The 27,786-nt window shown below is 40.2% G+C and overlaps 1 protein-coding gene across 5 annotated transcripts in view; it reads right to left on the bottom strand.

Annotated features, from left to right (window-relative positions):
* The window catches only part of ADCY7 (adenylate cyclase 7), a 257,372-nt gene that overhangs the window by 27,760 nt on the left and 201,826 nt on the right, over positions 1-27,786 (bottom strand). For all 5 annotated transcript variants that reach the window (XM_068259628.1, XM_068259630.1, XM_068259629.1 and 2 more), the window contains 6 exons: positions 27,220-27,357; positions 21,952-22,020; positions 17,804-17,964; positions 14,133-14,220; positions 12,972-13,130; positions 59-205 (listed from right to left, as the gene is read on the bottom strand). In XM_068259628.1, coding sequence (XP_068115729.1) covers positions 59-205; positions 12,972-13,130; positions 14,133-14,220; positions 17,804-17,964; positions 21,952-22,020; positions 27,220-27,357 — 762 coding nt within the window. The remainder of the gene's footprint in view (positions 1-58; positions 206-12,971; positions 13,131-14,132; positions 14,221-17,803; positions 17,965-21,951; positions 22,021-27,219; positions 27,358-27,786) is intronic.

Genomic DNA, 27,786 nt, shown 5'->3' with positions numbered 1-27,786 from the left:
ATGTAGCAGTATTTTACATTTTTAATTGTGTTATTTGGTAACGTTTTAACATAAATACCTCGTCAAAATCAGCGATTATCTCGTTCAGAAGACGAATACATTCCAGGCCTTCTTTATTGACATCGCACTCAGTGTAGAAGACTTTAAACTCTGGCACAGATGCGAACATTACACAGACAGAGTCATAAGACTGATGGTACAAGTCCTGTCAAATAAGGACATAACAGAAAGCAATTTAAAAGCTGAATAGAGCAAGCACTCAGTAGTCAATCACAATTTGATACACTAGACCCACTATCACACGACACAAAGCTAAGATGAAGTTTCACTGTTGCCTAAAATTTGGTGTAAACATATAACAGTACTACACAAATACTTTTACAATTGAAAGGTTTTAAAATGAGCCTTCCATTTCAATTTGCAGCTGGCTATGGGTTGCTAAAGATGACAGTAAGCCTGAAGTTTACTGAATGGAATCTATTATTTGCTTTGCATCTTATAATAGTACAGACTACAGACAGCCCAGATACATTGATTGATACATTCAGAACTGTTGTTGCTTCTTTTCCACACATGCACAAATTAAGAGACTTGCAAGAAGCTCCGACACCCTTAGTCTTTACAAAGGATGCTACAATCAGTGTAGAGTAACTGAACGTTTGAATTCACGTATACAACGTAAGCGTTGTGAAATAATTGGAATAATTCATAACATTTTTCTCTTTTTCTTGAATTATGTCAGCTTGCTTGTTTTTTTACCTTATCTACATAAAACGTATCAAGCACCCTACAAGCAAACGTACTAAAATAAGGCAACTGGCTGGCCCCTTCGTTCCTCTTCTTCTCCACAGGTCCTCTTTCACTCTCCCATTTCCTTCATTCTTCCTTTGCTTCTATTTCCTCTTTCTACACTAAAACTACAACCTGCAAGTCACTCCAACTCTCACAAAATGAGTAACAAACCCACTGAGAAAACTATGTGGGTAATCAAGTTTCCATTGCCCTCCCATACTGTCTCCACCCTGGTTGGAATGGGGGCAGAAGAGCCATTGTTATAAAAGTACACCCTGGTACCGCATTGATACCATGAGCCGAAACGATAACAGAACCCTGCCCTACTGTTACACATGGGTCCTGATATATCCCTGGATATCTGGTCTCTGTAATGTATAAATATCTGTAACAGCAGAAATATTTTATATTGTAGGCAATGCTTTGCTGTAACTGAAGAGTTCCTTTTATATCCATTGGTTGGACTAGTATTTCAAGTTTCAACTGTTCTATTGTTCTTGTTTGTGTAAATGTTGTTGTTTGTATGAAACAAGGTTGTGCATTTATATTTGAAAAATCCAATAAAAACCACTATAAAATAAAAATAAGAAGAGAATACTGAAGTTAAGTTAAAGTGCGCCTGAGACAAAGCTAGCACAAGGATTTATAATTACCTGGGGCTTCCTCCAGCACCCAGTAGTCCAACCCCTCCCTCGCCATCCACCCGGCTTGATCGGGGATTCCACCGTGGAGGAGACCGGACCGACGTGAAGGAAGCTAATGGATTTCAAGAGCCTGGAGGAAGCCCTAGGTATGTAAACATCCTTGTACTAGACACAAGGGGGAAAGAGGCGCCCAAATGGTTATAAAACTGTGAAAACAGCTAAAAAAAGAAAAGGTTGAGGTGGCTTACCTCAAATTACGACAAATTTGGATATAAGATTCACAAATTTTATTAAGCACTAGGCAACGCGTTTCGTGGGTTCTTGCCCAGTGTTCCCACTTCCTCAGGCTAAATACAGTGCCAAAGAAAATCTCAGCCTGTGTAAGGGACGCCTCTGTCTTTGAGGTCAGGAAGGCCAGCCTGTCAGAATTCTAGCGGTTTTATTTATGCAGGAAAAAGCTGTCATAAGTGTATGGTTTAAGCTTTAATGTTCTATACAAAATTTCATTGTAAAGTGAAAAGTTAGAGTACTTTATATTGCTCTGTGACATAACATATTCCAGGCTGTGAGGCCTATAAGATTATTCTAGTTACAAAAAGTCAGAGCATTCTTGTTTATGCTAGTGCGTGGCCTTAATATTTAAAGAGGCTTCTGTGTGAAGACAGAAAAGCAAGTTAAACTTACATTACTGCAGTAATTATAAATACACATAATTATTACACACAGATATTATTAATCTAAATATTAATGATCAATACAGTCCTTCTAAAGAAAGAAATAGTTATTGTAAAACCCTAAATAATAGAATCTATTACTTTGAAACATGTAAGCTGTATTCTACCCGTGAAAGATGAGACAGTAAGACATTCTCGTGAGATTGTTATGGTTCTGGAAGAATTGTTGACGTGCTCCAGTCTCAGAAAGCTGATAACACATGATGTTTTGGGAACAAGTTATATAAATATTAAACAAAGAAGTTGTTTTCCCAATTAGTTAAAGATCATTCCATGATGCCACCTGGCGGTCTTATGAAATCAACATTATTAATACTGTTTGTTATTTGTTATGAAAGGCTGACCTCTGCCGGATGAAATTAGATATTTATTTCTTCATCAGAAAGACAAATATATGGAAAATAATTTTATATTATTAAGATTTAATATGCAATTATTTCTTATATGATTAATTGTTTTAAGAAGAATTATATAATAAGCTTTATATTTAAATAAGTATATTAGAAGCCCTGTATGTTTCAATAAGCCTTAAATTGCTGAAGGCTCTCACAGGTCTGGTTACAGTGTCAACCTGACCAATCTCATGTCTGGGGAAGTACCATGACATTCCAACATAATTAGCAGCGAACACTTTATCAGAAATGCGTCATGAATGACATTGTTTAGTCTCCATGTCTGGGTCAGCCAACAGACAAGATGGCTGTTGACGTCCATTTTTAATTACGTGCGTCAGAAATGACCTAAACAAAATGTCAAGCACTCCAAATGACGTTAATTCCCACAAGATAAGGTAATTAAGAATTTATAAACAATAATATTGTGACTTAGGTAATCAAAACATGATAAAGCATTGACGCACGAAAGCTTTAGCCAATCAGAGCCTGGGATTCAGGGAAAGTCCAGATTAGGCAGCCATATTGCCTCCAACCCCTATAAAAGTAGGGCCTGAAAGCTCATAGTTTGCAGAAGCCCAGCAATCTCCTGAGAAGACACATGAGGCAGAAGCTATCTTCCCACAAGTGGTTCTAGATGCTGAAGAGATGTCAGAGAAGGGGTAATATGCTTAATATTCTGGTGATTTACTTTATTAATTTTTCAGCATTAAGTTTTGTTAAGATGTTAGCAAGAATTTTTTTTAGAAGCTATTTTTTATGCTATTTCTTTAAGAAGATTACTACAAGTTTTACACAGCTACTAGATACACAGCTATTGATACAGATGAGACTACTTTTGATCTTATTCTACATAACACAACTGTTATATTCTTTTTTGAATGTACTTAGAAGATTGATAATTGCTTGGCTATAAAGCCTTGATGAGATGGAATACTGCTATAAGGAAACACTACTTGGAACTGTGCATATTTTGTATATATGCTGTATGATAAGCCAATACAATTTTTTATATAAAATCATATACTGAGTGCTCTGATTCATTTCAAGGTATACCGTCAATCTATAATTACTGTTATAGAGGGTTCAGACCCCACTATGCCGGATTTATATGATAGCAACGCTTTAAGGGCTGGTCCTTTACTGAGTTAGCAATCATGAAAAAGGCAAAAACCGCTCAGGTTTTTGACAGTTGGCGCCCAACAGTTGATGGTTATCTTGATTGTTATCTTGAAGTATACTTTCTATGGTGGAAATATAGACCATAGTTTTCTATCGCGATAAGAGAATAAAAAAGTACTTATATACTCAAATATAGAGTTGGATATGCATATGAAGCATCCAAAAATCTAAAGCAAAGAAGGAAGATATTCTTATGCTTAAAAATCTCATAGAAGAGAATTACTAATGAGCACACTCAGTTTATAGTCTATGAAAAGACTTAGAAGAGAAAATAAATACTTTGGCCTATTGAACATGAGAAAAGGAATAGCGCTACATGTACTTTTCTGACAAAATGAAGCAGATTACATTGGAGCAGCATACTGAAGTAGAGTATATAGCTATACATTATGAAAATGGCTACCTTAGAAGTGCAGAAAACTTTTTGAGACAAGCTCAGTGAAAAAAGAAAAATGAGAGAGCAGATTTTGTCAAACATAGAACATTTTTTTATATATACATGAAGAGAACTACTATCAAGAGAAGTAACATTGTTTTTTATACTGGACAATTGAACAGACTTTGTGATGAAAGCAAAAGCTCCTATAAATAACTTTTTTGAAAAAAAAAGAGAAAAATCCTGTTTTAAAGATGTATGGCTCTTTAAATGTAGAAGACTACAGATACAAGACAAGTTACAGCAGACATAAATGAGATGTAAGAAGAAATGTTTATTTTTATTTTTGTATTTATATGAGAACAAGAATCTTTAGTGTGTGGCCAGCACAACCAGATGCCGACACAGGAGAAGACAAGACAATCCTCCAAATGGCAGCAACACAACATGCATTCAGAGATAGACTTAAAGAGATATGACACTTGATTTTTTTTTTCTCTCAAGACTACAAATGAAAGCTTTTTTTTTTATATATGACTGCTGATCTCAGTTTTTTTGTTGAAGATAAGAAAGAAAGAAAAAAAAAAAAGCCTACTACAGTCTTTTTATACAGACATTAATAAGCTATTATGCCAATAAGTAAAAGAACACACTAGTGAAGATTCAAGTAGTGAAGATTGAAGTGTTTTTTTGTTTTTAATTTTTTTTTATCATGAGAAGCTAAAGGAGTAATGAAGACTCATGTATAGCAGCTGCCATGTTGAGATGTAATGGATGAACATACAGAAGTGACTGTTAAAGAAGATTTTAAATTTTTATAGTCCTAGCCTCAAGGGGGGAAATCTCTACTCATTTTTGAGGCTAGATCCTATTAAGAAGCATCAAGAGACTCTATTTTTCTTATACTAAGAAGGTTTCACTAAAGAAGAATTGAAAATGTTGCTATTGAAGCTTGGAAGACTCACAAGATAATCTCCTTTGTCTGAACCAAAGAAGACTCCAAACAAGCATTCCTTGCAGGCACCCAGAAGAAACCCGCTAAGATAAAGCGATGAAAGCTACATGCTAGAAGACTATGCAAAGATATCAACATGAAGACAAGCCATTTGATGAGGCTATGTTATAAGAAGCTCTGATCTGAAAACAGCTGAAGAAGAAACAATTGGAACTGGAGTAACCAGAGAAGTGTGAGGACTAAGTCGTACTTTTACTTCTTTAATAACTCCAACCACTGGTTGACGCACCAGCTGAGAGAAGATCGAGACAACACTAAGAGAAAAGTGGGCCTGAAGGAATACAAGAAAAGAAGACCAGACAGAAGAAGACACCAGGTTAAAAGATAAATGAGATTATCAGGTGGGTGAAGAGAGAGCATTACAAGATGGAGATATTCAGTTTTTACAGATAAATCTGATGAACTAGAAGAGGACAAGATTTTTGATATAGAAAATACCAGAAGATGAGTGAAAGAAGACGTTGATAGACATTTGAAACTACAATAGAGACTGTTACATCATATCAAGATTTCAAGATCAAGACTAAGATGTCAAGATTATCCAGTTTTAGAAGAAGACAGCCAATGTAGAAGTTTTTTAAAAAAACTGATAGATATTCTATTTTTGATTCCGTATATGAAGAAGATGTGGAAGATATAGATTTTTCTACCTATGCAGCGATATACTACCATGCTACAAATACAGAAGCAGATGCAATAAAGACTTATGAGAAGTTACAGGAAGAAAGCCATACTACATGAGAAACAAGGAGATAACTGTTCACAATAATGACATACAGCAATCAAGCTGGTACTATGGAAGACTGCACTAAACTACATTACATGTACAAGATGATTAAAGGCCTAATGTGAAGAATGAAGCCTAGATTGATGAAGACTTTTAAATATATAAAGGAGAAAAGAAGTTATGTACACCAAGAGACTGGAAGAAAAATCCATGCCTTAGGTAATTCACTGACGAAGTTCAAGAAGAACAGTTTCAAGATGAATACTCTATTCAAGAAGTGTGACGCTGAGGACAACAGTTAACTAAAGTGATGAACAACAGATAACAAGAGAAAATGTTTTTGTACATGGACAAGGACTTACTGATGTCAAGCTATGATAAAAGCCACGACACACATGAAGCAACCAATGAAGACATGTATGATATGCTATCAATGGATTTAATACACAGCTTAAACGTGAACGTTTTTTTTATTTTCAGAAGAAGAACATGAACAGTTTTTAAAGAGAAGAAATATCTCAACATTTACAGAAAATGGATAATACTACTTTGATTTTTAAAAGACAAACTAAGATGAACTTCAGAAAAGACTTAAGCAAGAAGAGAAGGAACCTGATGTTATAAGTTTGAACACTAGAGCAAACTAGTAAGAATGCACCCAGCACCATATAGCATCAATAATATTTTTCTTTTTGAACCACAAGTGGGAAGGTAGTAGTAGTAGTTAGTTTAGTTTTTTTTTATGCTGAAAATTCACCAGAATGTTGCATATTACTTTTTGTGTTTTTCCCTTCTCTCCTCTTCCTTTTTATTTTTCTCAAAGGTGCTGAGGACAATATCAATTATCCGCAAAAAAACCCATACAAAAGGGGTTTGCTGTACTTGATACATTTGATGACTACAAAAAGCTGAACTTTGCAACTACAAGGAAGACTTCAAAATAAATTGAACTTGATGCATCAACAGTATGCCCAGCGCCTGAACAAGAGTGACTGCTGGATTTGCTCATACAGCCTTTATCCTTGAAGATGATGCCCAACCAAGACATTCCAGTACTATTAGAAGAGTTGGAAACCAGAGTGTCCGGAGGAAACCCACACAGACACAGAGAGCACATACAAACTCCTCTCAGACCCAGCACTGCAAGGCGAGAGCACTAACCCCTACGCCACTGCGCTGTTCACATGAAGTTAAAGAAAAATATTCTTCAGAAATGTTCAAATATGCAATACATGGACAATTAAAAGAGAAAATCCAATTCACTAGAATAAAGGACAGTTTAACATTTGTTTGCATCCCAAGAGAGATGAAAATATCCTAAATGGTGAAAAGATATGTTCAGCAAGGGACTATCGTAAATCTGCACACAGCTCTGCATAGTGAATGAAACTGTACTAAATTGCAACCCGACTGATAATGAAAATAATACAACGTTCCGTTTAATAATACAACTTGTAGATGACCGTTGTTACTCATCCTTTTCAAGTTTCAAGAAAGCATCCTGGGACAAATGAAATTGCCCTATGACTGGTTCTAGCATACAAGTTATTGCCTGATGGTGGAAAAGGAAGATGCACCATAATTAGAGGAGCACCCGCTGCATGACTTGACAAGAACAGCTCAAATATCAATTAAATACATAATCCGTATATATTCAAGAAAAGTACTGAAGAAACTAAGAGAGTGAAACGCCTTCAAGTGCCATGATATGCAAAGACTGTCTTATACACTGGATTTAAAGATGCAAGATGACTAGCCATAGTCAACTCAGAAAACAGAGTTATTTGCGAAACTATTGATAATATTACAGATGAAATGTTCTAAACAACCTGAACTGTCAATAATGCGCTAAAGTGGCAGACTTAACTGCTAGTAAAACACTGGACTGATACTAGATTGCTATGAAGCGGCACAAGGGGGGATGCTATCATGTTATCATGAGAACTGCATGTTGTATACAAGAATTACAGAGACTGAAAGCTATATGAAACATATGATACCTGTTAAAGAAGTTACCAGAAAAGAAAATTCTGAATGACTACTGATTCCAATACTAATGAATGATTAGTGCGGAGAACTACTTCAATCAGAGAGAAGATCTACACATGACATATCCAGGATCAAGCATGTAACTACATTAAATATTGCCATGAGAAGAGACTGTACTTAACAAGAAAACAACCATATATCAAACTTAATCTACAAGATAAGTTTCAAGAGACTTTTAAATCAGTGGTAAAGATCCTGATAAATCCAAGAGAGAGAATCACTCCATAATATTGGAAACATGAAGTGGAGAAGCAACTTCAACAATGAGATGTTAATATATATGTTTTATTGAGACTATATTTGAAAACAGCTACTGCAACTAGTTAGCTTGCAATTTGAATTGCTAAAGAACTTTTCCATGCCTACATTTTGATATGATATCTATATTTGAATAGAAAAATGATATTTTATGGGATTCTGCTGGTAAACTACACATACTTTATTTTACTACATACCATTTGTGAAAGAAACCTTGTGGTATAAGAAAGGTGTAATTAACTGTATTAATACATAATACTAACCAACTAACTAATTAACCTATTGTAAGCTAACAATAAAATGTTGAATGTATTGTGTTCAAAAGAACCTAGGGGCCACATGAACGGTATAATTCCTGTTTATACATTTTGAACTTTAAGTTTTACCACATGTTTTAATGGGTGACAAATATTGCCTAGAATTTTCCTACATATCTACACAAGCTACCACAGTGATAGAAACTACAAATTCAAGGGTGAATCCATACATATGTCATATACAAAGACTATAGCCATATCTAGACCAGCAAAATATGTTTATTGGAGAAGATATTAATTTTACTATTGAGTTTATTGTCAGGCTGGCAACACAGCAAAAAACGTTACTTAATGAGCAAGGTTTTGCATGAATGAAAGATTGCCTTACTTTTAATTTTGATTATAGATTTTTTATTTTTTTTCTTCCGGAGAAAAATAACAACTACGGAGATCGCTAATCATCTGCCATCATTTTCCTGCAAGGGGGGATGTCAGAATTCTAGCGGTTTTATTTATGCAGGAAAAAGCTGTCATAAGTGTATGGTTTAAGCTTTAATGTTCTATACAAAATTTCATTGTAAAGTGAAAAGTTAGAGTACTTTATATTGCTCTGTGACATAACATATTCCAGGCTGTGAGGCCTATAAGATTATTCTAGTTACAAAAAGTCAGAGCATTCTTGTTTATGCTAGTGCGTGGCCTTAATATTTAAAGAGGCTTCTGTGTGAAGACAGAAAAGCAAGTTAAACTTACATTACTGCAGTAATTATAAATACACATAATTATTACACACAGATATTATTAATCTAAATATTAATGATCAATACAGTCCTTCTAAAGAAAGAAATAGTTATTGTAAAACCCTAAATAATAGAATCTATTACTTTGAAACATGTAAGCTGTATTCTACCCGTGAAAGATGAGACAGTAAGACATTCTCGTGAGATTGTTATGGTTCTGGAAGAATTGTTGACGTGCTCCAGTCTCAGAAAGCTGATAACACATGATGTTTTGGGAACAAGTTATATAAATATTAAACAAAGAAGTTGTTTTCCCAATTAGTTAAAGATCATTCCATGATGCCACCTGGCGGTCTTATGAAATCAACATTATTAATACTGTTTGTTATTTGTTATGAAAGGCTGACCTCTGCCGGATGAAATTAGATATTTATTTCTTCATCAGAAAGACAAATATATGGAAAATAATTTTATATTATTAAGATTTAATATGCAATTATTTCTTATATGATTAATTGTTTTAAGAAGAATTATATAATAAGCTTTATATTTAAATAAGTATATTAGAAGCCCTGTATGTTTCAATAAGCCTTAAATTGCTGAAGGCTCTCACAGGTCTGGTTACAGTGTCAACCTGACCAATCTCATGTCTGGGGAAGTACCATGACATTCCAACATAATTAGCAGCGAACACTTTATCAGAAATGCGTCATGAATGACATTGTTTAGTCTCCATGTCTGGGTCAGCCAACAGACAAGATGGCTGTTGACGTCCATTTTTAATTACGTGCGTCAGAAATGACCTAAACAAAATGTCAAGCACTCCAAATGACGTTAATTCCCACAAGATAAGGTAATTAAGAATTTATAAACAATAATATTGTGACTTAGGTAATCAAAACATGATAAAGCATTGACGCACGAAAGCTTTAGCCAATCAGAGCCTGGGATTCAGGGAAAGTCCAGATTAGGCAGCCATATTGCCTCCAACCCCTATAAAAGTAGGGCCTGAAAGCTCATAGTTTGCAGAAGCCCAGCAATCTCCTGAGAAGACACATGAGGCAGAAGCTATCTTCCCACAAGTGGTTCTAGATGCTGAAGAGATGTCAGAGAAGGGGTAATATGCTTAATATTCTGGTGATTTACTTTATTAATTTTTCAGCATTAAGTTTTGTTAAGATGTTAGCAAGAATTTTTTTTAGAAGCTATTTTTTATGCTATTTCTTTAAGAAGATTACTACAAGTTTTACACAGCTACTAGATACACAGCTATTGATACAGATGAGACTACTTTTGATCTTATTCTACATAACACAACTGTTATATTCTTTTTTGAATGTACTTAGAAGATTGATAATTGCTTGGCTATAAAGCCTTGATGAGATGGAATACTGCTATAAGGAAACACTACTTGGAACTGTTCATATTTTGTATATATGCTGTATGATAAGCCAATACAATTTTTTATATAAAATCATATACTGAGTGCTCTGATTCATTTCAAGGTATACCGTCAATCTATAATTACTGTTATAGAGGGTTCAGACCCCACTATGCCGGATTTATATGATAGCAACGCTTTAAGGGCTGGTCCTTTACTGAGTTAGCAATCATGAAAAAGGCAAAAACCGCTCAGGTTTTTGACAGTTGGCGCCCAACAGTTGATGGTTATCTTGATTGTTATCTTGAAGTATACTTTCTATGGTGGAAATATAGACCATAGTTTTCTATCGCGATAAGAGAATAAAAAAGTACTTATATACTCAAATATAGAGTTGGATATGCATATGAAGCATCCAAAAATCTAAAGCAAAGAAGGAAGATATTCTTATGCTTAAAAATCTCATAGAAGAGAATTACTAATGAGCACACTCAGTTTATAGTCTATGAAAAGACTTAGAAGAGAAAATATATACTTTGGCCTATTGAACATGAGAAAAGGAATAGCGCTACATGTACTTTTCTGACAAAATGAAGCAGATTACATTGGAGCAGCATACTGAAGTAGAGTATATAGCTATACATTATGAAAATGGCTACCTTAGAAGTGCAGAAAACTTTTTGAGACAAGCTCAGTGAAAAAAGAAAAATGAGAGAGCAGATTTTGTCAAACATAGAACATTTTTTTATATATACATGAAGAGAACTACTATCAAGAGAAGTAACATTGTTTTTTATACTGGACAATTGAACAGACTTTGTGATGAAAGCAAAAGCTCCTATAAATAACTTTTTTGAAAAAAAAGAGAAAAATCCTGTTTTAAAGATGTATGGCTCTTTAAATGTAGAAGCTAGCACAAGGATTTATAATTACCTGGGGCTTCCTCCAGCACCCAGTAGTCCAACCCCTCCCTCGCCATCCACCCGGCTTGATCGGGGATTCCACCGTGGAGGAGACCGGACCGACGTGAAGGAAGCTAATGGATTTCAAGAGCCTGGAGGAAGCCCTAGGTATGTAAACATCCTTGTACTAGACACAAGGGGGAAAGAGGCGCCCAAATGGTTATAAAACTGTGAAAACAGCTAAAAAAAGAAAAGGTTGAGGTGGCTTACCTCAAATTACGACAAATTTGGATATAAGATTCACAAATTTTATTAAGCACTAGGCAACGCGTTTCGTGGGTTCTTGCCCAGTGTTCCCACTTCCTCAGGCTAAATACAGTGCCAAAGAAAATCTCAGCCTGTGTAAGGGACGCCTCTGTCTTTGAGGTCAGGAAGGCCAGCCATGCTAGCTTAAAGGGTTAAAAGGATATGCAACTTTTGTTGGATTCGGTTCTATACACACAAAGGTTATTTTTAAACTTAATTTTGGATTGTTTTTATGTGCACAAAAAACACACACTGAGAGATCAGAGTATCAATACCTGATAAAGTGATGGTTTCGACTTGTCATATTGATCTCTCTACAGGCATTCCTCATATTCTGTATCTCACTGAGTGCGACAAGCACATTTTACATCCTTCCTGCCTCTTTCCTGCCTCTCCTCTCCATAGTACAGTCAATGCCCCTTGCCTGATCCTGTCATGCATGAACTTTCACTGTCTGGCAGTCTAAAAACTATTGGCGGAAATAATGATCAACAACTTCTGGAAAAAGCTTCAGGTCTGTACATGGCTTTTTTGTGAATCTTAACTTTTGGTTTGTTCAGGGTTACCAGGTATAGTTAGGAGGACATATCAGGCTTAGTCAGTGTTTTAAATATAGTCTGGGTAAAAAGTTACTGGTAAACCTCAATTAAAGGTTTTAGGTTAAAATTAGACAAAACAAGACGCAGAACATTTATATTGTGCTTTTCTCTTGGTAGACTCAAAGCACCAGAGCTGCAGCCCCTAGGGCCCGCTCTATAGGCAGAAGCAGTGGTGGAGAGCCTCGCCCAAGGTCTCCTATCTAAATAGATGGTAGATTATTGAACTGGAAGACCCGAGAAATGAACCCTGGTCTCTTTTGTCAGAGGCAGAGCCTTTAACCAGTACAATTTCAAGCCAAAATAAGGTTCATGTAAAAAGTCAAGACTTTGTAAGAGAAATGGTTAAGGTTAATGTTTATGTTAAAGTTTTCAGTGTTCAAGGTTTTTTCTACAGTAAAAAAAATGGATAGTGTTCTGCTTATTTTGCATATCACGTGTGATTGTAATTCTATCGCAAGTCACAATACAACAAAACCATGATCGTAGAGTCTCAAAAAATGAATAGCCGCCTGCTATATAGCAGCGGCAAGTGTGCATCTTACAGTAGACATCATTCTGTTTTATTGCCTTTCAACATTGCCTGCTTTGAAAAGAGAACTAGATCATTAAATTAATACCTCATTCATTTTGTTGTCAACAATGAAATATGCAGCCACATGGGCTGGAAGAACATTTTCTAAAAGGAGGCGGTTCAGGTTCTCCATAGTTTCAATTTCTTCATCTTCTTTTCTGAACTTTTCTTTCCATAAACAGTCTAACCTGGAGTAATAGTCCACCTGAATATAAAAATATAAAAAATTTCAATATACCGTGCAAATTTGACTACCCTGAAGCCGAAATGCAAAACAAACAAACCAAAAAAACCCCAGCAGGGCTAGTGCTAACTAGAGTGTCAAAACATTTAATAAGGATTTTTAATATGTTTATGCTGTTGTATGCTTTTATGCGGCTCTCTTAGGAGGCACACTTTTTAATGATCATAGTAACAACAAAGCAATGGAAGTAATGGACACTTTTTATTGACCTGAGGAAGCGGTGTGCCACCACGAAACACATTGTCTGTCCTTCTTGGCTTTTTTGCCAATAAAAGGGACTGTAACTCTACAAGCAGTCTTCTTTTTCCAATAAAAGAGATTCTAACTCTACAAAAGTAATTTTCTTCTATAAGGTAAGGCCGGTGTTTACCTTTTTTTTAAATGGTTTTCAATATTTTTACCTCACTTTGGGCACCTCCTATATTTGTCTCTATTGTCGGAGAGTTGATTTTTTTATGCTCTTTTGTATAAGTTTTCTTTTTTTGGAGAGAGACCGCTATCTGGATTCGAGGCCGAATGGGGATGGTGGTTCCCCACATGTGTATATAGCGGTTGTCTGTTTTGTGCAACCCTCCTTTGTGAATTTTCCTCAACTACTACTAATATTATACACCAGAGCAGGCTCCAGTTTGTCCCTGTGTTTTTCTCTTTTTGTCGTCTAGTTCTGTTGAAACCAGAACATTTTGACTTGTTCAGAACATTTTCAGCTGAACTGATTTTTGACCTATATGCAGCATCCTTACTTTTGATTTTCTCAAATCTGCACAGTTCAACCATTTTCAAAAACTGCCCATTATACTGCCTATATTTCATCAAGTATGTTAGTCCAATACGTAAGCTGCATTGAACATAGATATGGGCTAATTCTCAGCTGACCTAAATGTAACACAGCAAGTAGACATGATATGGTCAATTTGACTGGGCTATAGAAACAGTTTACAGTTGTGATTATTTGTTACTCACCTGTCTTGCCAATAAAATTAAGGTTAGGAAGAACAGAGACAGAGAGAAGCATGACATCTTTTGCAGGTTTTCCATTATGCCAGTAGAACTGCAAATAGAAAACAATAATAACAATAAACTAGAATTAAATTGCTTTTTAATTCCTTCAATTGATGGAATATATATCATGAAAAGCCCCATTGCAAAAATGTGACTATCATCAGTCAATAATGTAATCAGGCTTTATGGAAGGATGGAAAATGTTTACAGCAGTGAAAAGAAATTAGAAAAAGAAACAATTTGGCTGATTCACTAAACTATGGTATAGTTGCCATGCTGTGTGCACACAGCAATTTTATCGTAGTTTACTGAAAACATTCTTATTAAATTAACTTTTCTTCTGAGTTTTCTCATAGCAGATGTTTTCACAACTCATTACTAAAATCAGGGCCGGATTACCCACCAGGCAACAGAAGCAATAGCTTGGGGCCCCCATTCGGAGTCTGAGGGGCTCCATCAGCACTGCAGAACTGAGCCAGGAACAGGAGGCGGCACAGCACAGGAAGGGGGAACAGCAGGCAGGCACAGAGCGGCGGGGAAGTGGGGGGAAGCCTCCCCCCCTCCCTCAACCGGGGCCCCCCTTTTGCGCTCCCCCTCCAGAATTTAGCGAAGCGGGGAACAACTTACCACTTCCTAGTTCCAGGCGCCAGAGCTCTGTGTGTCGCTGGTCTGGTCTTCTCCATTGTCCAATGCCGCTCTTACTGTACTTCTTAATTAGCTAAAATTGGAGGGGGAGCTATAATTGGAGGTGGGGGGCAATTCTGCTAGTTTGCTTAGGTCCCCATTTGGCCTTAATCCAGCTCTGACTAAAATACTAAAAGCCCCTTGCATGTAAATAGTCACAATAAGTTTGCTATTACTTTTCTACCCACTTTTACAAACTGCCTCACCTGGGTCCCTCGTCCCCGCTCCTCCTCTAGCTAGTTTCACATTTTAAAAACATTTAAAATAAATATAATGTAGCAGGCGGCGAGCAGGGAATTTACTTCCTTGCATCCCACCTCTGTTGCGTCACTTCCTGTAATGCTGTCCTCTGATGTTCATTGGACGGCATTACAGGAAGTGACGCGGCGAGCGGTGGAGCGCAAGGAAGTAAGTTCCCCGCTCGCCACCTGCTACATTATATATGATTACAAATGACTTTTAAAGTATTGAAACTTGCTGGAGGGGGAGCGGGGAAGGAGGGACCCAGGTGAGGGAAGGGGGGACCGACCCCCCTCCCCACTGCTGCCCCCTTCCTGCCTGCTCTCCCCTCCAGCATGGTGGCCCCCCACCCACAGCCAGGGCTGGGGACGTTTCCACAGATTGGAAACGTCCTTGCAAAAAAAAAGCAATTTCTCTCAAAACGGAGAGAAAAAAAGATTGTTTACAAGGACGCAGGAGACAAGTGTGGACCTAGCCTTAACATTTCCTGAGCAATCTCAAACTGACAATGTTTCAACCAGCAATGCTATCACTGGTGTGCTCCTCTGTTTGGGAAGACAGCGTTCCATTATGTGCAGTAAAAGACTTTATGAAATGGAGTGCACCAGCTTGTGCTGTATACTTTAGTCTATGAATTTGCACAAAGCAAACTGGTAGTTAAGATTGCACTGTTGGATGTCCAGACAAGTGGATGATAAATATGCCATGCTTCTTAGTGCAAGCTATGCATGCTCAACAAATGTAGACCTTTTCCCTACCTGTACATGACCAATCACAATATAGATGGTGAGGGGGCACAATGCAAAAAATTCAATGCATGTATATGTGTGTGTGTGTGTGTGTGTGTGTGTGTGTGTGTGTGTGCCGTGTGCCTGGGACTTGTAGTGCTGCGTGTGTGTCTGTGTGTGTGTGTGTGTGTGTGTGTGTGTGTGTGTGTGTGTGTGTCTGTGTGTATATATATATATATATATATATATATATATATATATATATATATATATATTGGCTACAGCCCCCTATCTCCATAAAAAATGCCAGATCCCTCTTGTACACAGTGGCGTAGCTAAGAAGCTATGGACCCTGGTGCAAGTTTTACATGGGCCCCCCAAACACTCTATACATAACAATTGATAAGGTGCACCAAAACCCGCCAGACAGCCACAGTGTGAGAGGTGCAGGAAGGAGATGTGGAACAGTTTGTTAATGATTACAACAATATAAAGCATCTGTAGAAGTGATTATTACTAGCACAGGACCAATAGAAAGCTAATACTGTGATTGAGAGAGGGGGCCCTCTGGCCCAAGGGCCCCAGTGCGGTTGCTACCTCTGCACCCCCTATTGCTATGCCACTGCTTGTACAAGCGCCAGAGAGTTTTACCATGCAACTTCCAATCTGCTGTGAGCACATACTGTATTCAGCACAGGCTGGTTGCTCTAAATTTCCTCCTTTCTTTTACTACCTATTATCGTGCATATTTAAAGCGAACCTGAGGGGGGCCTAGCAGACCCCGGGGGGGGGGGGGGGGGGGACTAGAGGCGGCAATAGAGAGACACAGAGGCATGTGATTATGCACAGGACATGCCTCTGTGTTCACTTAAGATTTAAAATACCCGCCTCGGGTTCTCTTTAAAGCTCTATAAAAGCCACATAAAATGACACTTTTGCTCTAAAACAAGACTCTTGTGTGCCCCAGAGAGTCATAAGGGCTCTTTCACACTAGAGGCTGCGGTAGAAAAGGCTGAAAGTCAGCCTTTTGCTTAACGCCAATACATAGCGTTTTCAAAGCGTTTTCAAAGCGTTTTGAATTTTTCCAGCCCATGAAGAAAACTTCCTTTTTTTTTTCTTCTATAAAAATAAGTGAACAAGATAGCTGTAAAACGCTTTGAAAAGGCTTTGAAAACGCTGAAGTTGGCGTTTTCCATTGACTATCATTGAAACGCCAACAGCCAACTTCGGCTGTAAACAGCCCTGAAAAAGCTCCTGGGAGCGTTGAAACGCAACACTCCAAAACGCCGAGTTAGATGTGAAAGGTAAAATGAAAGTCTATGGACTTTCTTTTACCTAGCAAAACGCCAACTTCGGCCGTGGCGTTAAAAACGCCGAAAAATCCCTCTGGTGTGAAAGGGCCCTAAGGGCTCTTTCACACTAGAGGCTGCGGTAGAAAAGGCTGAAACTCAGCCTTTTGCTTAACGCCAATACATAGCGTTTTCAAAGCGTTTTCAAAGCGTTCTACAGCTCATATGAAAACGTCCTTTTTTTTTCTTCTATCAAAATAAGTGAACAAGTCAGCTGTAAAACGCTTTGAAAACGCTGAAGTTGGCGTTTTCCATTGACTATCATTGAAACGCCAACAGCCAACTTCGGCTGTAAACAGCCCTGAAAAAGCTCCTGGGAGCGTTGAAACGCAACGCTCCAAAACGCCGAGTTAGATGTGAAAGGTAAAATGAAAGTCTATGGACTTTCATTTTACCTTGGAAAACGCCAACTTCGGCTGTGGCGTTAAAACGCCAAAAAAGTCCTCTGGTGTGAAAGAACCCTAACTGGATCACCCTCATCAGAGACCCAACTTCCCTGTGCCATGTTATATGGCATGTTATAAACTTAGTATTCTCAACTCTGTGAATAAACGGTTTATTATGTGTGTCTAATATTTACGGATTTGAATGCTATAAGTTTACAAAAACAAAACAAAAAAAAAGCTCATACTTGCTTGCAGGTGGACGTTCGAACAAGTCTGCATGGGTATGGAAGATGATGACATTATACACAATGAAGGCAGGAGACAGGAGAAGCATCTTCAGCTCAAAGCTCATTCTCAGGAATACTGAGCATGCAATAAATGCCAAAATACAGCAGTATATATAATACTAAAATGAAAGAAAAATAAAAAATAAATAAAAGATGATCAGATTGATGACACAAATAATAAGCATAAACCAGGGCATAAATGAGCATTCATTCTTGTAGGAATAGCAGGTCATACATGTATAAGCTTGTGCTGTGCAAATCATTTAAAAACATCACAAATTAAAAAAGGATGAAGCCATTTAGCAGCTATAGCGGGCACCAAAATTCCTAATTAGTGGCAGTGTCCTAAACTTATTGGGGGGAAGGAGGGGGTTTAGTGTTAAGCATAGGCAGTAGGGGGTGATTTGGGTTAGTCACCACCTGGGGGGTCCTAGGGTTAGGCACCAAAAGAGGGGTCTTAGGGTTAGACCCCACCAGGGGGGTCTTAAGGTTGGGCACCACTGGGGGGGGCTTAGCGTTAGACCAGAGGGGTCTTAGGGATAAGCAACATTAGGGGGGGTCTTAAAGTTAGGCATCATCAGGGGGGTCTTAAGGTTGGGCACCACTACAGGGGTCTTAGCGTTAGGCCCCTCCAGCGGGGTCTTAGCAGGGTAATATGCATAAGTCCACCCCCCAAACAGTGACATGCTGCCTGCTGCACAGGAAGACGTTACTGTTTTTCGCCCGATCGGTGCATGTGAGGCACAACATACCGTAGATTACAATGCAAATGCCTGCCACTTGTTATCGCTCAGCAATGCACTGCAGAGTCTGCGTCATCTCTGCGTCATCGTAAACTACTTAGCTACATTGCGCTGCACCGTGGGTAGTGTGGCCAGTCTCATAGAGACTAATGACCACTGCAACGGAGTGATGCGACACTACGCAGTATGTGTGAAAATAGCCTGAAACATACTCCAGAATGTTATGCAACCTGACTGGATCATCAGGAGGCTTTTTTTAAACTTCCTTCAGCTGACTATTGGTGAGAATACTTTGGCTGGTTGATATATCTAGGAGCGTACATATGTATTATAACGCTGCTGGGCAATTGGGCGCAGGGTGAGATGAAGTGATGGCTTACCTTGCTGCAGCTGAAATTCCCTGCAGCGATAAATACTATTCCCCCTTTGAGTCGTAGAAACTTGGGATCCACGTAAACGCGTCATTCTGGGTCCGGCTATTGCCTGCTATAGCATTGCAGCTATAGTGGCACTGAGATCAGGCACAATATGGCACACCGCATGCGCTCAGTAGAGCTGCTTCCTCTCTATAGGGTATGCACGCCATTTTGGTAGCAGTACTTTTCCTAACACTCCGTTATATGGCTTAAAAGAAAATCTGTAAAAAAAAACAACAAAACCAGCCCCTGGGGGGTACCTACCTCGGTAGGGGGAAGCCTTCAGATCCTAATGAACCTTCCCTCATCCTCTTCACCCTCTGGGATTCAGCGCTGGCAGTCCCCGAAAAGCGACCATTTAAATATTTACCTGCCACGCTCCTGCGCAGGCGCAGTAGCGGCTTTCCGATGGGCTCTGACGGGAATAGCCGAGCCTGATCGGGTACACTTTACTGCGTAGGCACAAGTCGCCTGCACAGTAGAACGGACCCGATCAGGCTCGGGCCCATTGGAAAGCGGTTACTGCATCTGCGCAGGAGCACGGAAGGTAAATATTTAAATGGCCGCTGTTCGTGGACTGCAAGTGATGGATCCCGGAGGGTGAAGAGGACGGGGGAAGCCTCATTAGGATCGAGAGGCTTCCTACTCCCTAGGTTAGACAGATTCTCTTGAACCATAAAAAATGATTTACTCCTTATTGACAAGCTTGATTTTTTTTCTGGTTGGAATTAAAATTTGAAAAAAAAACAAAAACTATGAGCAACACTCAGGGCCGGGCCGAGGCATAGGCTGGAGAGGCTCCAGCCTCAGGGCGCAGTGTAGGAGGGGGCGCACAATTCATTCAGCTGTCATTCCTAATTGTGTTTGAAGCAGAAATAAATAAGAAAATGGGATACATGGCAGTGACTGCAAGCCAGATAACTATATATTAAGGTGTTGGGGAGGTTGTGGGCCCTGTGGCCCTCTTAGTGTAATAGCAATCAGTGTGTGACAGCTGGGGTGGGAGGGGTGGAGGGGCGCACTTTGGTGTCTCAGCCTTGGGTGCTGGAGGACCTTGTCCCGGCTCTGGCAACACTGTCCACGGGACCTAGAGATTTCTTGCTGTGACTAATTATAATATCGAGCTTCAAGTGTGACAAAGTTGCCTTGTGACATGGAAATAAAAAACCTATTTACAAATAACAATCAAATTGCTACTTTTCTATTTATTACTATTTCTGTTTGACTCATGGTTATTTATAAAACAGGAAAAGTCATACTGCCTGAGGTTCCTAGTATTCATTTTATAATTCTAATGGTGTGAATTTCAACACAAGTTAAAGGGATACTGTAGGGGGGGTCGGGGGAAAATGAGTTGAAGTTACCCGGGGCTTCTAACAATCCCCCGCAGACATCCTGTGCCCGCGCAGCCACTCACCGATGCTCCGGCCCCGCCTCCAGTTCACTTCTGGAATTTCTGACTTTAAAGTCTGAAAACCACTACGCCTGCATTGCCGTGTCCTCGCTCCCGCTGATGGCACCAGGAGTGTACTGCGCAGACCAAAGACCATACTGGACTTGTGCAATACTCTCCTGGTGACATCAGTGGGAGCGAGGATGCAGCTGCGCAGGCGCAGTGGTTTTCAGACTTTAAAGTCTGAAATTCCAGAAGCGAACTGGAGGCGGGGCCGGAGCATCGGTGAGTGGCTGTGTGGGTACAGGATGTCTGCGGGGGACCATTAGAAGCCCTGGGTAAGTTCAACTAATTTTTCCCCAACCCCCCTACAGTATCCCTTTAAAGGGAGAAAGCACTTCTAAACACTTTCTTCAGTCTTTAAGAGAAAATACAGTCTGGCACTAGTGATGGACATGTCTACAAGAACTCATAGAGAAGCATGTAATCAGTTTGGTCAGGTGATAGATATGTAAGTCTCCGATTTGCTAGTCATGATCATGTGCTGAAACAGGATGTGATGACAGCAAATCAGAGCTTTGCAAACCTATCAGCTGATTAAACAAATCACACGCTTCTCCTTGAGTTCTCCTAGACATGACCATCACTATGTGGCACAACATGCAACAAAAACCTGTCTTTCAATTCCTTATTCTCCATGCACTTATTTTTCCTTCCTGTGTTTTTGAGAGCCTTTTCACACTGGCGCGGTGCAGTATTTTACCTCAGCGTACCGCTAGGGCAATGTAAGTGTATGGGGTACTTCACACTGCCTGCGGTGCGCTGCACCGGAAGTAACCTATGTAATTAAGTGCATACCCAAGTTACTATACGGCTCCTGCAGTGGACCGGAAGTCATGTAAGTCTATGGTGAGAGATTTTTTTTTTTTTAAAAGCTCGCCGCAAGTTTTACACTTCAGCGCACGTGATCACTTGGCCACAGGAAGTGAGCTTCACTTCCTGCTTGGCAGGCTGCCAGATGGGGATTACCGCATACTAACGTGGTAATCCCCGAAGGCCTGTTTTTGGCAGTGCAGTGCGGTCCCCAGCCTGAAAGTAATGTTATTGATGTAAGAAACAAATCCCCCCCATGCCCCTCCCCTCTTCCCCAACCATTTTTCCTTTGTATCCAGTCCAGTCAGCCACAGATGTAAACCGAATATAAAGCAGTTTGTTGCTTACAATTAGCACAGCTGTAACACAGAAGCTTCTCCTCTGACTTAGTAAAAATTAGCTTATTGCTGGCCCATTTCAGGTCCTGCCATTTTTTTAATTCGTTTTTGCAAAGTTACTTATAAAACATACACTGTCTTTATGCCTAGAAGACAGGTTTGGTATGCCTCACACTATCCCCTAAATTCCTATGTCATCTTTTGTTGCCAGCTAGAGCAAACAAGTACATGCAAATTACAAATTGTCACTAGCATCGCATCTACAATAGCTTTGACAACAGTAACAGCTCTATAAATCTGTAAAGCATTTAAAAGATTTATTAGTTTAATTAACTGAACTTACTGGAATGCTCTGACACCCGTCTGTTCCTAAGCTGGAGCCATTACATTTCTGGACACTATGGTCTAAAGGCTGAAGGAACAAATACAAATATAATCATTTGTTTAGTAGTGGTTATACAAATAGTTAATAGCAGCAGCAGTCAGTGGGACAGAAGCATCAAAGCAGGATGTAACTCAGGAGCATTAGGGAGGCTATCATTTTTATTTCCTTTAAGGCCTGGAACCCACTGAAATCCGCAAACGCAAAACGCAACCGCTAGCGTTTTGTCTGGGCGGTTTGCAAGCGGATTCATGCGCGTTTTCGGTCGCGTTTTGCAACAGTGTATTTTTTTGCTCAGCGGTTGTGTAGCGTTTTGTGTTTTTATCCTGATTGGTCCTGTGAAAACGCTAGCAAAACCGCTCAGTTTAGGTTTTGCTGAGAGTTTCTGCTTGCGTTTCAATACTTTACATGAAGCACTAACGCTCCCAAAATGCTGCAGGTCCTGCGTTTGCGTTTCTGGGAAACGCAAACGCTCCTGTGGAAGTTGCCCTATCCATTAACATCAGCTGAGCGTTTTGGCAAAACGCTAGCGTATCGCAGCGCTGCCAAAATGCTCAAAAAAACGCTCTTGTGGGTTCCAGCCCTTAAAGTGGACCTGAACTCTTGCACAAGACAAAAGGAAAACAGGGAGAAATGCACCATGTATGTATTTAGAGAGTTAAGCATGTCTAATTCCCCCTCATCTGTGACTAATTAAAACTGTAACATGAACTTTCAGTTGTGTCAACTCAGGAATATCTGCTGCCTCAGCAGAGCAGCTAATTTGTAAATGCAGGATGTTAACCCTATGTTTGCTTCCATAAAAGCAGGCAGTAGACACTGCAGATTTATTTCAGAATTTGAAACAGCTGGAACAAAGAAATGTTTTTTTAAAGGAAACATCAGGCAAAAAAACATAAAATCAGCTTTACTCACCTGGGTCTTTCTCCAGCCGCTGTCCCGGGCTCCCCACACGCTGTTCAGGACATCCTCGAGGTTGTCCTTACTATGGCTGCGTGAAGCGACGCTGTCAATAATGGCCACGTTGTCCGTGACGTACTGCGCAGGCGCATAGTTCTGCGCCTGTTCAGTACGCCACGGACAACGTGGCCATGATTGACAGTGGCGCGATCAGCGTGGGACAGTCGGCTGCAAGGGGCAGGAGAAAGCCCCAGGTGAGTAAAGCTGATTTTACGGTTTTTTTTGCCTGATGTTTCCATTAAATGTTATTATGCTGTTATTTATCTTATAGAGCAGAAAGGCAATTCTGAGTTCCGGTCCACTTTAAACAATACTATATCTCTTAGGTTGCAATAGTGTCTGGATAATACACCTGAAAGAAGCATACAGCAAATCTAGTCAGACTTCATTAAGAAACATCTGATCTGCATGTTGTTCAGAATCTATGGCTAAAAGTATTAGAGGCAGATGAACAGCAGAACAGCCAGGCAACTGGTATTGTTCAAATGGAAATACATAATGCAGCCTCCATATCCCTCTCAGTTCAGGTGTCATTTAAGAAAAGTAGGTAATATAGATAAATGATCAAATCTCTGTAGATTCATTACAAAATGGAAAGTTTTAGAGGGCATAACTAAAAGGACCACTATCCCAATATAGTTTAAGATTATAAATACACACAAATATAAAGATGTATATTTCTTCCTGAAAAAAATACACTATAGCTTCCTGCCCTTATAGCGCAGGATGCTTTAGCAGACAGGAATGCGAAGAAAGCTGCGCATGGCCCGGGGGGGCGCAGGCACAGTTGTCGACGGTAACGAAACTAGCTAGAGGGGAAAGAACAATGATCGTGGAGGACCAGCGTGGGACAGGAAGGCTGCAAGGGCCTGGCAGAAGCCCCAGGTAAGTGAAACACTTAGATTTTTATAGTTCTTCAGTTCCGTTTTAAATGAAACCCATTAAAATGCATTAAAGGACAACTGAAGAGAGAAGTATATGGAGGCTGCCATGTTTATTTCCTTTTAAGCAATACCAGTTGCCTGGCAGCCCTGCTGATCCTCTGCCTCTAATACTATTAGCCATAGCCCCTGAACAAGCATGCAGCAGATCAGGTGTTTCTGACTTTAAAGTCAGATCTGACAAGACTAGCAGCATGCTTGTTTCTGGTGTTATTCAGATACTACTGCAGAGAAATAGACCAGCAGGGCTGCCAGGCAACTGGTATTGATTAAAAGGAAATAAATATGGCAGCCTCCGTATACCTCTTACTTCCCCTTTAAGTGTAAAAGGGCCCTAAAAGATCTATACAAATATACCAGTCAGCCTCCCAACTCATTTGCACACTGTTTTGGCAGTTGGACTAAGCAACTGCTGTTCAGTAAGTGCTTTTGAAAATAAAGAAAACCCAGAGAATCCCCTAAGAGGAAATGGACTACTTCAAAACTGGTCAGATTTTTACTACCTATTGCAAGTGACAGCAACATAAGAAGAAAAAAAAACTTTTATAGTGCATTTTATTCTGGATCAAATTTTTCATAACAGTGGCCATTTGAAATAATTTTGATCTTTCACAGGTGATGCTAATTGCTTTCTGTTTTTGTTTAGCACACACACACAGGTACAAGGCTGCAGATTGCCCAGCAAGCTCATGGTGAACCAGAACTCCTAGGAGTGTGTAAGGGGCTAAAAGGACCAAAAAGCCCTCTTACTAAAAATGCTATGTCATACATAATTCTGCCTTCTTAAAGACACTCTGAAGCGACATTAAAAATCGCTTTTTACCTTATAATCAACATGGGCATGTCTGCCACTGCTAAAACGCCGCTATCTCGCGGCTGAACGGGGAGTGCTCCGCTGTTCCCGGGCAGTGCTTCCTGTTGAGGCAGGGCTAATGGCCGCAGCCCTGCCCCTCAGCGCGTCTATCAGCGCTGATCGTCGCCTCTCCCCTGCCCCTCTCCCTCTACTGAGAGGGGCGGGGAGAAGCGGAGATCTGCCGGCTGATAGACGCGCATGGAGGCACAGCTACAGCCATTAGCCCTGCCTCCATGAGCAGCAAAATCTACGACCAAGTTGGTCGTGGATTTTGCAGGGGGGATTTGGGGGGTAAAGACCCCTCGTTCAGCCACTGGATAGCGGCGTCTTAGCAGAGGCAGACATGCCCATGTTGATTATAAGTTAAGAAGCAATTTTTATTGTCGCTTCAGAGTCTCTTTAAAACAGAAGGTATTTGCGATTATTCAGGTTGGAGCGAGCATATGAGGTGTCCCACAGTGCAGCACTGCTGCATATGCAAATCATCCCTGTATTGTCCCCAAAAGCTAAACGCAGACATATGAACTGCTGGAATGCAATGATGTGTCAGCTTCTTAATGATACAGATCCATGCTAATCCAACATGCATACAGACTGTTTCAGACTGGTTGATCATCATCAGCGCATGGCATGGATTAAAGAAAACCCGAGGTGGGATTTAATTATATTAGAGGGGCACAGAGGCTGGTTGTGCACACTATCACCAGCCTCTGTTGTCCTCTGGTGTGCCCCCAGGACCCCCCTGCGATCCGCTGTCCCCTCCGCTGTGCTAGCGACAAGCTGATTGGAGGGAAGGGACGCGGGCGGGTAGCGCCGATACAGAGGAGGCGGGGAAGCGGCGCTGACAGACACCGCATAGGTAAACATTGTGCTAGCGACACGGTGTGTGTCGCTAGCACGGCGGAGGGGACAGCAGATCGCAGGGGGGACATGGAGGCACACCATAGGGCAACAGAGGCTGGTGATAGTGTGCACAACCAGCCTCTGTGCCCCACTAATATAATTAAATCCCACCTCGGGTTCTCTTTAATGCCACACATTATTGCATTCCAGCAGTTCTGAAAATTTCTTTAGCTATCAGGGACAACAAAGGGATGGTTTGCATATTCAACAGTGATGCATCATGAGGGACGTCATATTCTCACTTCAACCTGAATAATCGCGATTCGCAAATACCTTCTGTTTTAAAAAGGGAAAATTCAGTTTTAGGTATAAAGCTGGTGTCTCACAGCAATGTTATATGTCAGAGGCACTTCTGGATCTTTGTTTATTTTGTTTTTTTTTACTAATAAAAATACAGTACATGATTACTTTCTGCCCAGAGCCACTATTTCAGCAAACCAGTCCTGTGGAATGCCATTCCTATGGCTAAGGGACAGTGGACATGCTGCCCAATACCACTTTGATATCAGACATGGGGCTTGATTCACAAAGCGGTGCTAACTGTTAGCACGCCTGTGAAAACCCCCTTAGCACGTCTAAACAAGCTTTTTGCGCGTAAAACTTTACACGCGTAAAACTTTACGTGCGCACTGCACATAGTGCAGGGCGCTCCGCGCGAAGTGCCCATTAAAGTTTATGGGACTTAGCGCGCGCATAGGACTTTGCACGCGCAAAACTTTGTGCGCGATCTGATTGAGAAATCTGGTGCTATCCTACTTAGCACCCTGGTTAGCACGTGTAATGACTTTAGACGTGCTAAGTAGGTTAGCACCGCTTTGTGAATCAAGCCCATTATGTTTTTCTGCACTGAAAGGTGGCTTAAAAAGAACATACCTCCAAAGGGCCCAGTCCTTGATGCTGCTGGGCGCCAGGCTCTATTGGAGGAGTCATGTATGTTCCTTTATTACATTATCACTCAAGGTGTTTTGCCAATATCGGCTCAGCTGTGATGTTCCCAGGGATCTGCTGCCTAAGCTCTCTACATCCCTTAAAACATTCCATGGTGGGAATCCTCTTGACTTCCTAGCCAGAGAAGAATGGTGGATTTCTACAGCACCTTTATGTGAAATGAACACTTTTCACTGTGTGCTGTGCAAGACTTTGGGTCCAATTTAAAGAGGAACTCCAGTGAAAATAATGTAGTAAAAAAAAAGTGCTTCATTTTTTACCATAATTATGTAATAATGATTTAGTCAGTGTTTGCTCATTGTAAAATCTTTCCTCTCCCTAATTTACATTCTGACATTTATTACATGGTGACATTTTTACTGTGGGCAGGTTATGTAGCTGCTCCTAGCTGTTTTGGCTGTTAGAGACAGCTGTAAACAGCTAATTCCTGTCTGTGAACCATGTTACATTGTGGCAGCGCCCCCTGATGGTCTGTTTGTGAAAAGCATTATATTTTTCATGTAAAAGGGGGTATCAGCTACTGATTGGGATAAAGTTAAATTCTAGGTTGGAGTTTCTCTTTAAAGTATGATTTGTAATGCTAAAGGTCTAAAACAGCAGGCAGTTTCCACTGAAATGACTTACCAAGTTAAGAATGGCAATGACCAGTAGTGCACCAATTGTCAGAATTGACAGCGGGATCCGCACAAGAGGCTCAGTCTCTACCTTTTCTGCTACAGAATACAGTGTACGGGACATAGGTGTACTTTCTCCACAGAAACGCTGCAAACAAATACAAACCTAATATTACTGTGTATTCATAGATCATATTTTTTACATTTACACTGGAGAGACTTTAAAGAAAGCAGGTGGCAGGAGTTAGTTTAGTCAAAAGTGTGCATGGACAGTGGCTAACCTTTTGACTGCCCTGTCTGAGATAAAGTATCTAATTTTAGATAACTTTGGGCAGGGCTGCCTCAGCCTGCTAAACTTGGGAAGCTTAATGCAGCCATGCAGAGCGGCAAGGAGCGCTTCATATTTACCTGATCCAGACACAGGTTTGGCACCCCTCTTGGAGGATCCTCTCTCCTCTTCCCCCACTGAGCGGTGATGTAATGCCAACATCCTGCTCCTGCTCACATGATATGACATGTGATCGGGACCCGAAGGAGGAGGTCAGTGTTACAGCGCCACGCAGTAGTGGAAGAGGAG

Source organism: Hyperolius riggenbachi, chromosome 11 (assembly GCF_040937935.1).
Source record: "Hyperolius riggenbachi isolate aHypRig1 chromosome 11, aHypRig1.pri, whole genome shotgun sequence".
NCBI classification, from domain to species: domain Eukaryota; kingdom Metazoa; phylum Chordata; class Amphibia; order Anura; family Hyperoliidae; genus Hyperolius; species Hyperolius riggenbachi.
Note: the sequence above shows the minus strand (reverse complement) of the source record. Positions and strands in the feature narration are given on the sequence as shown.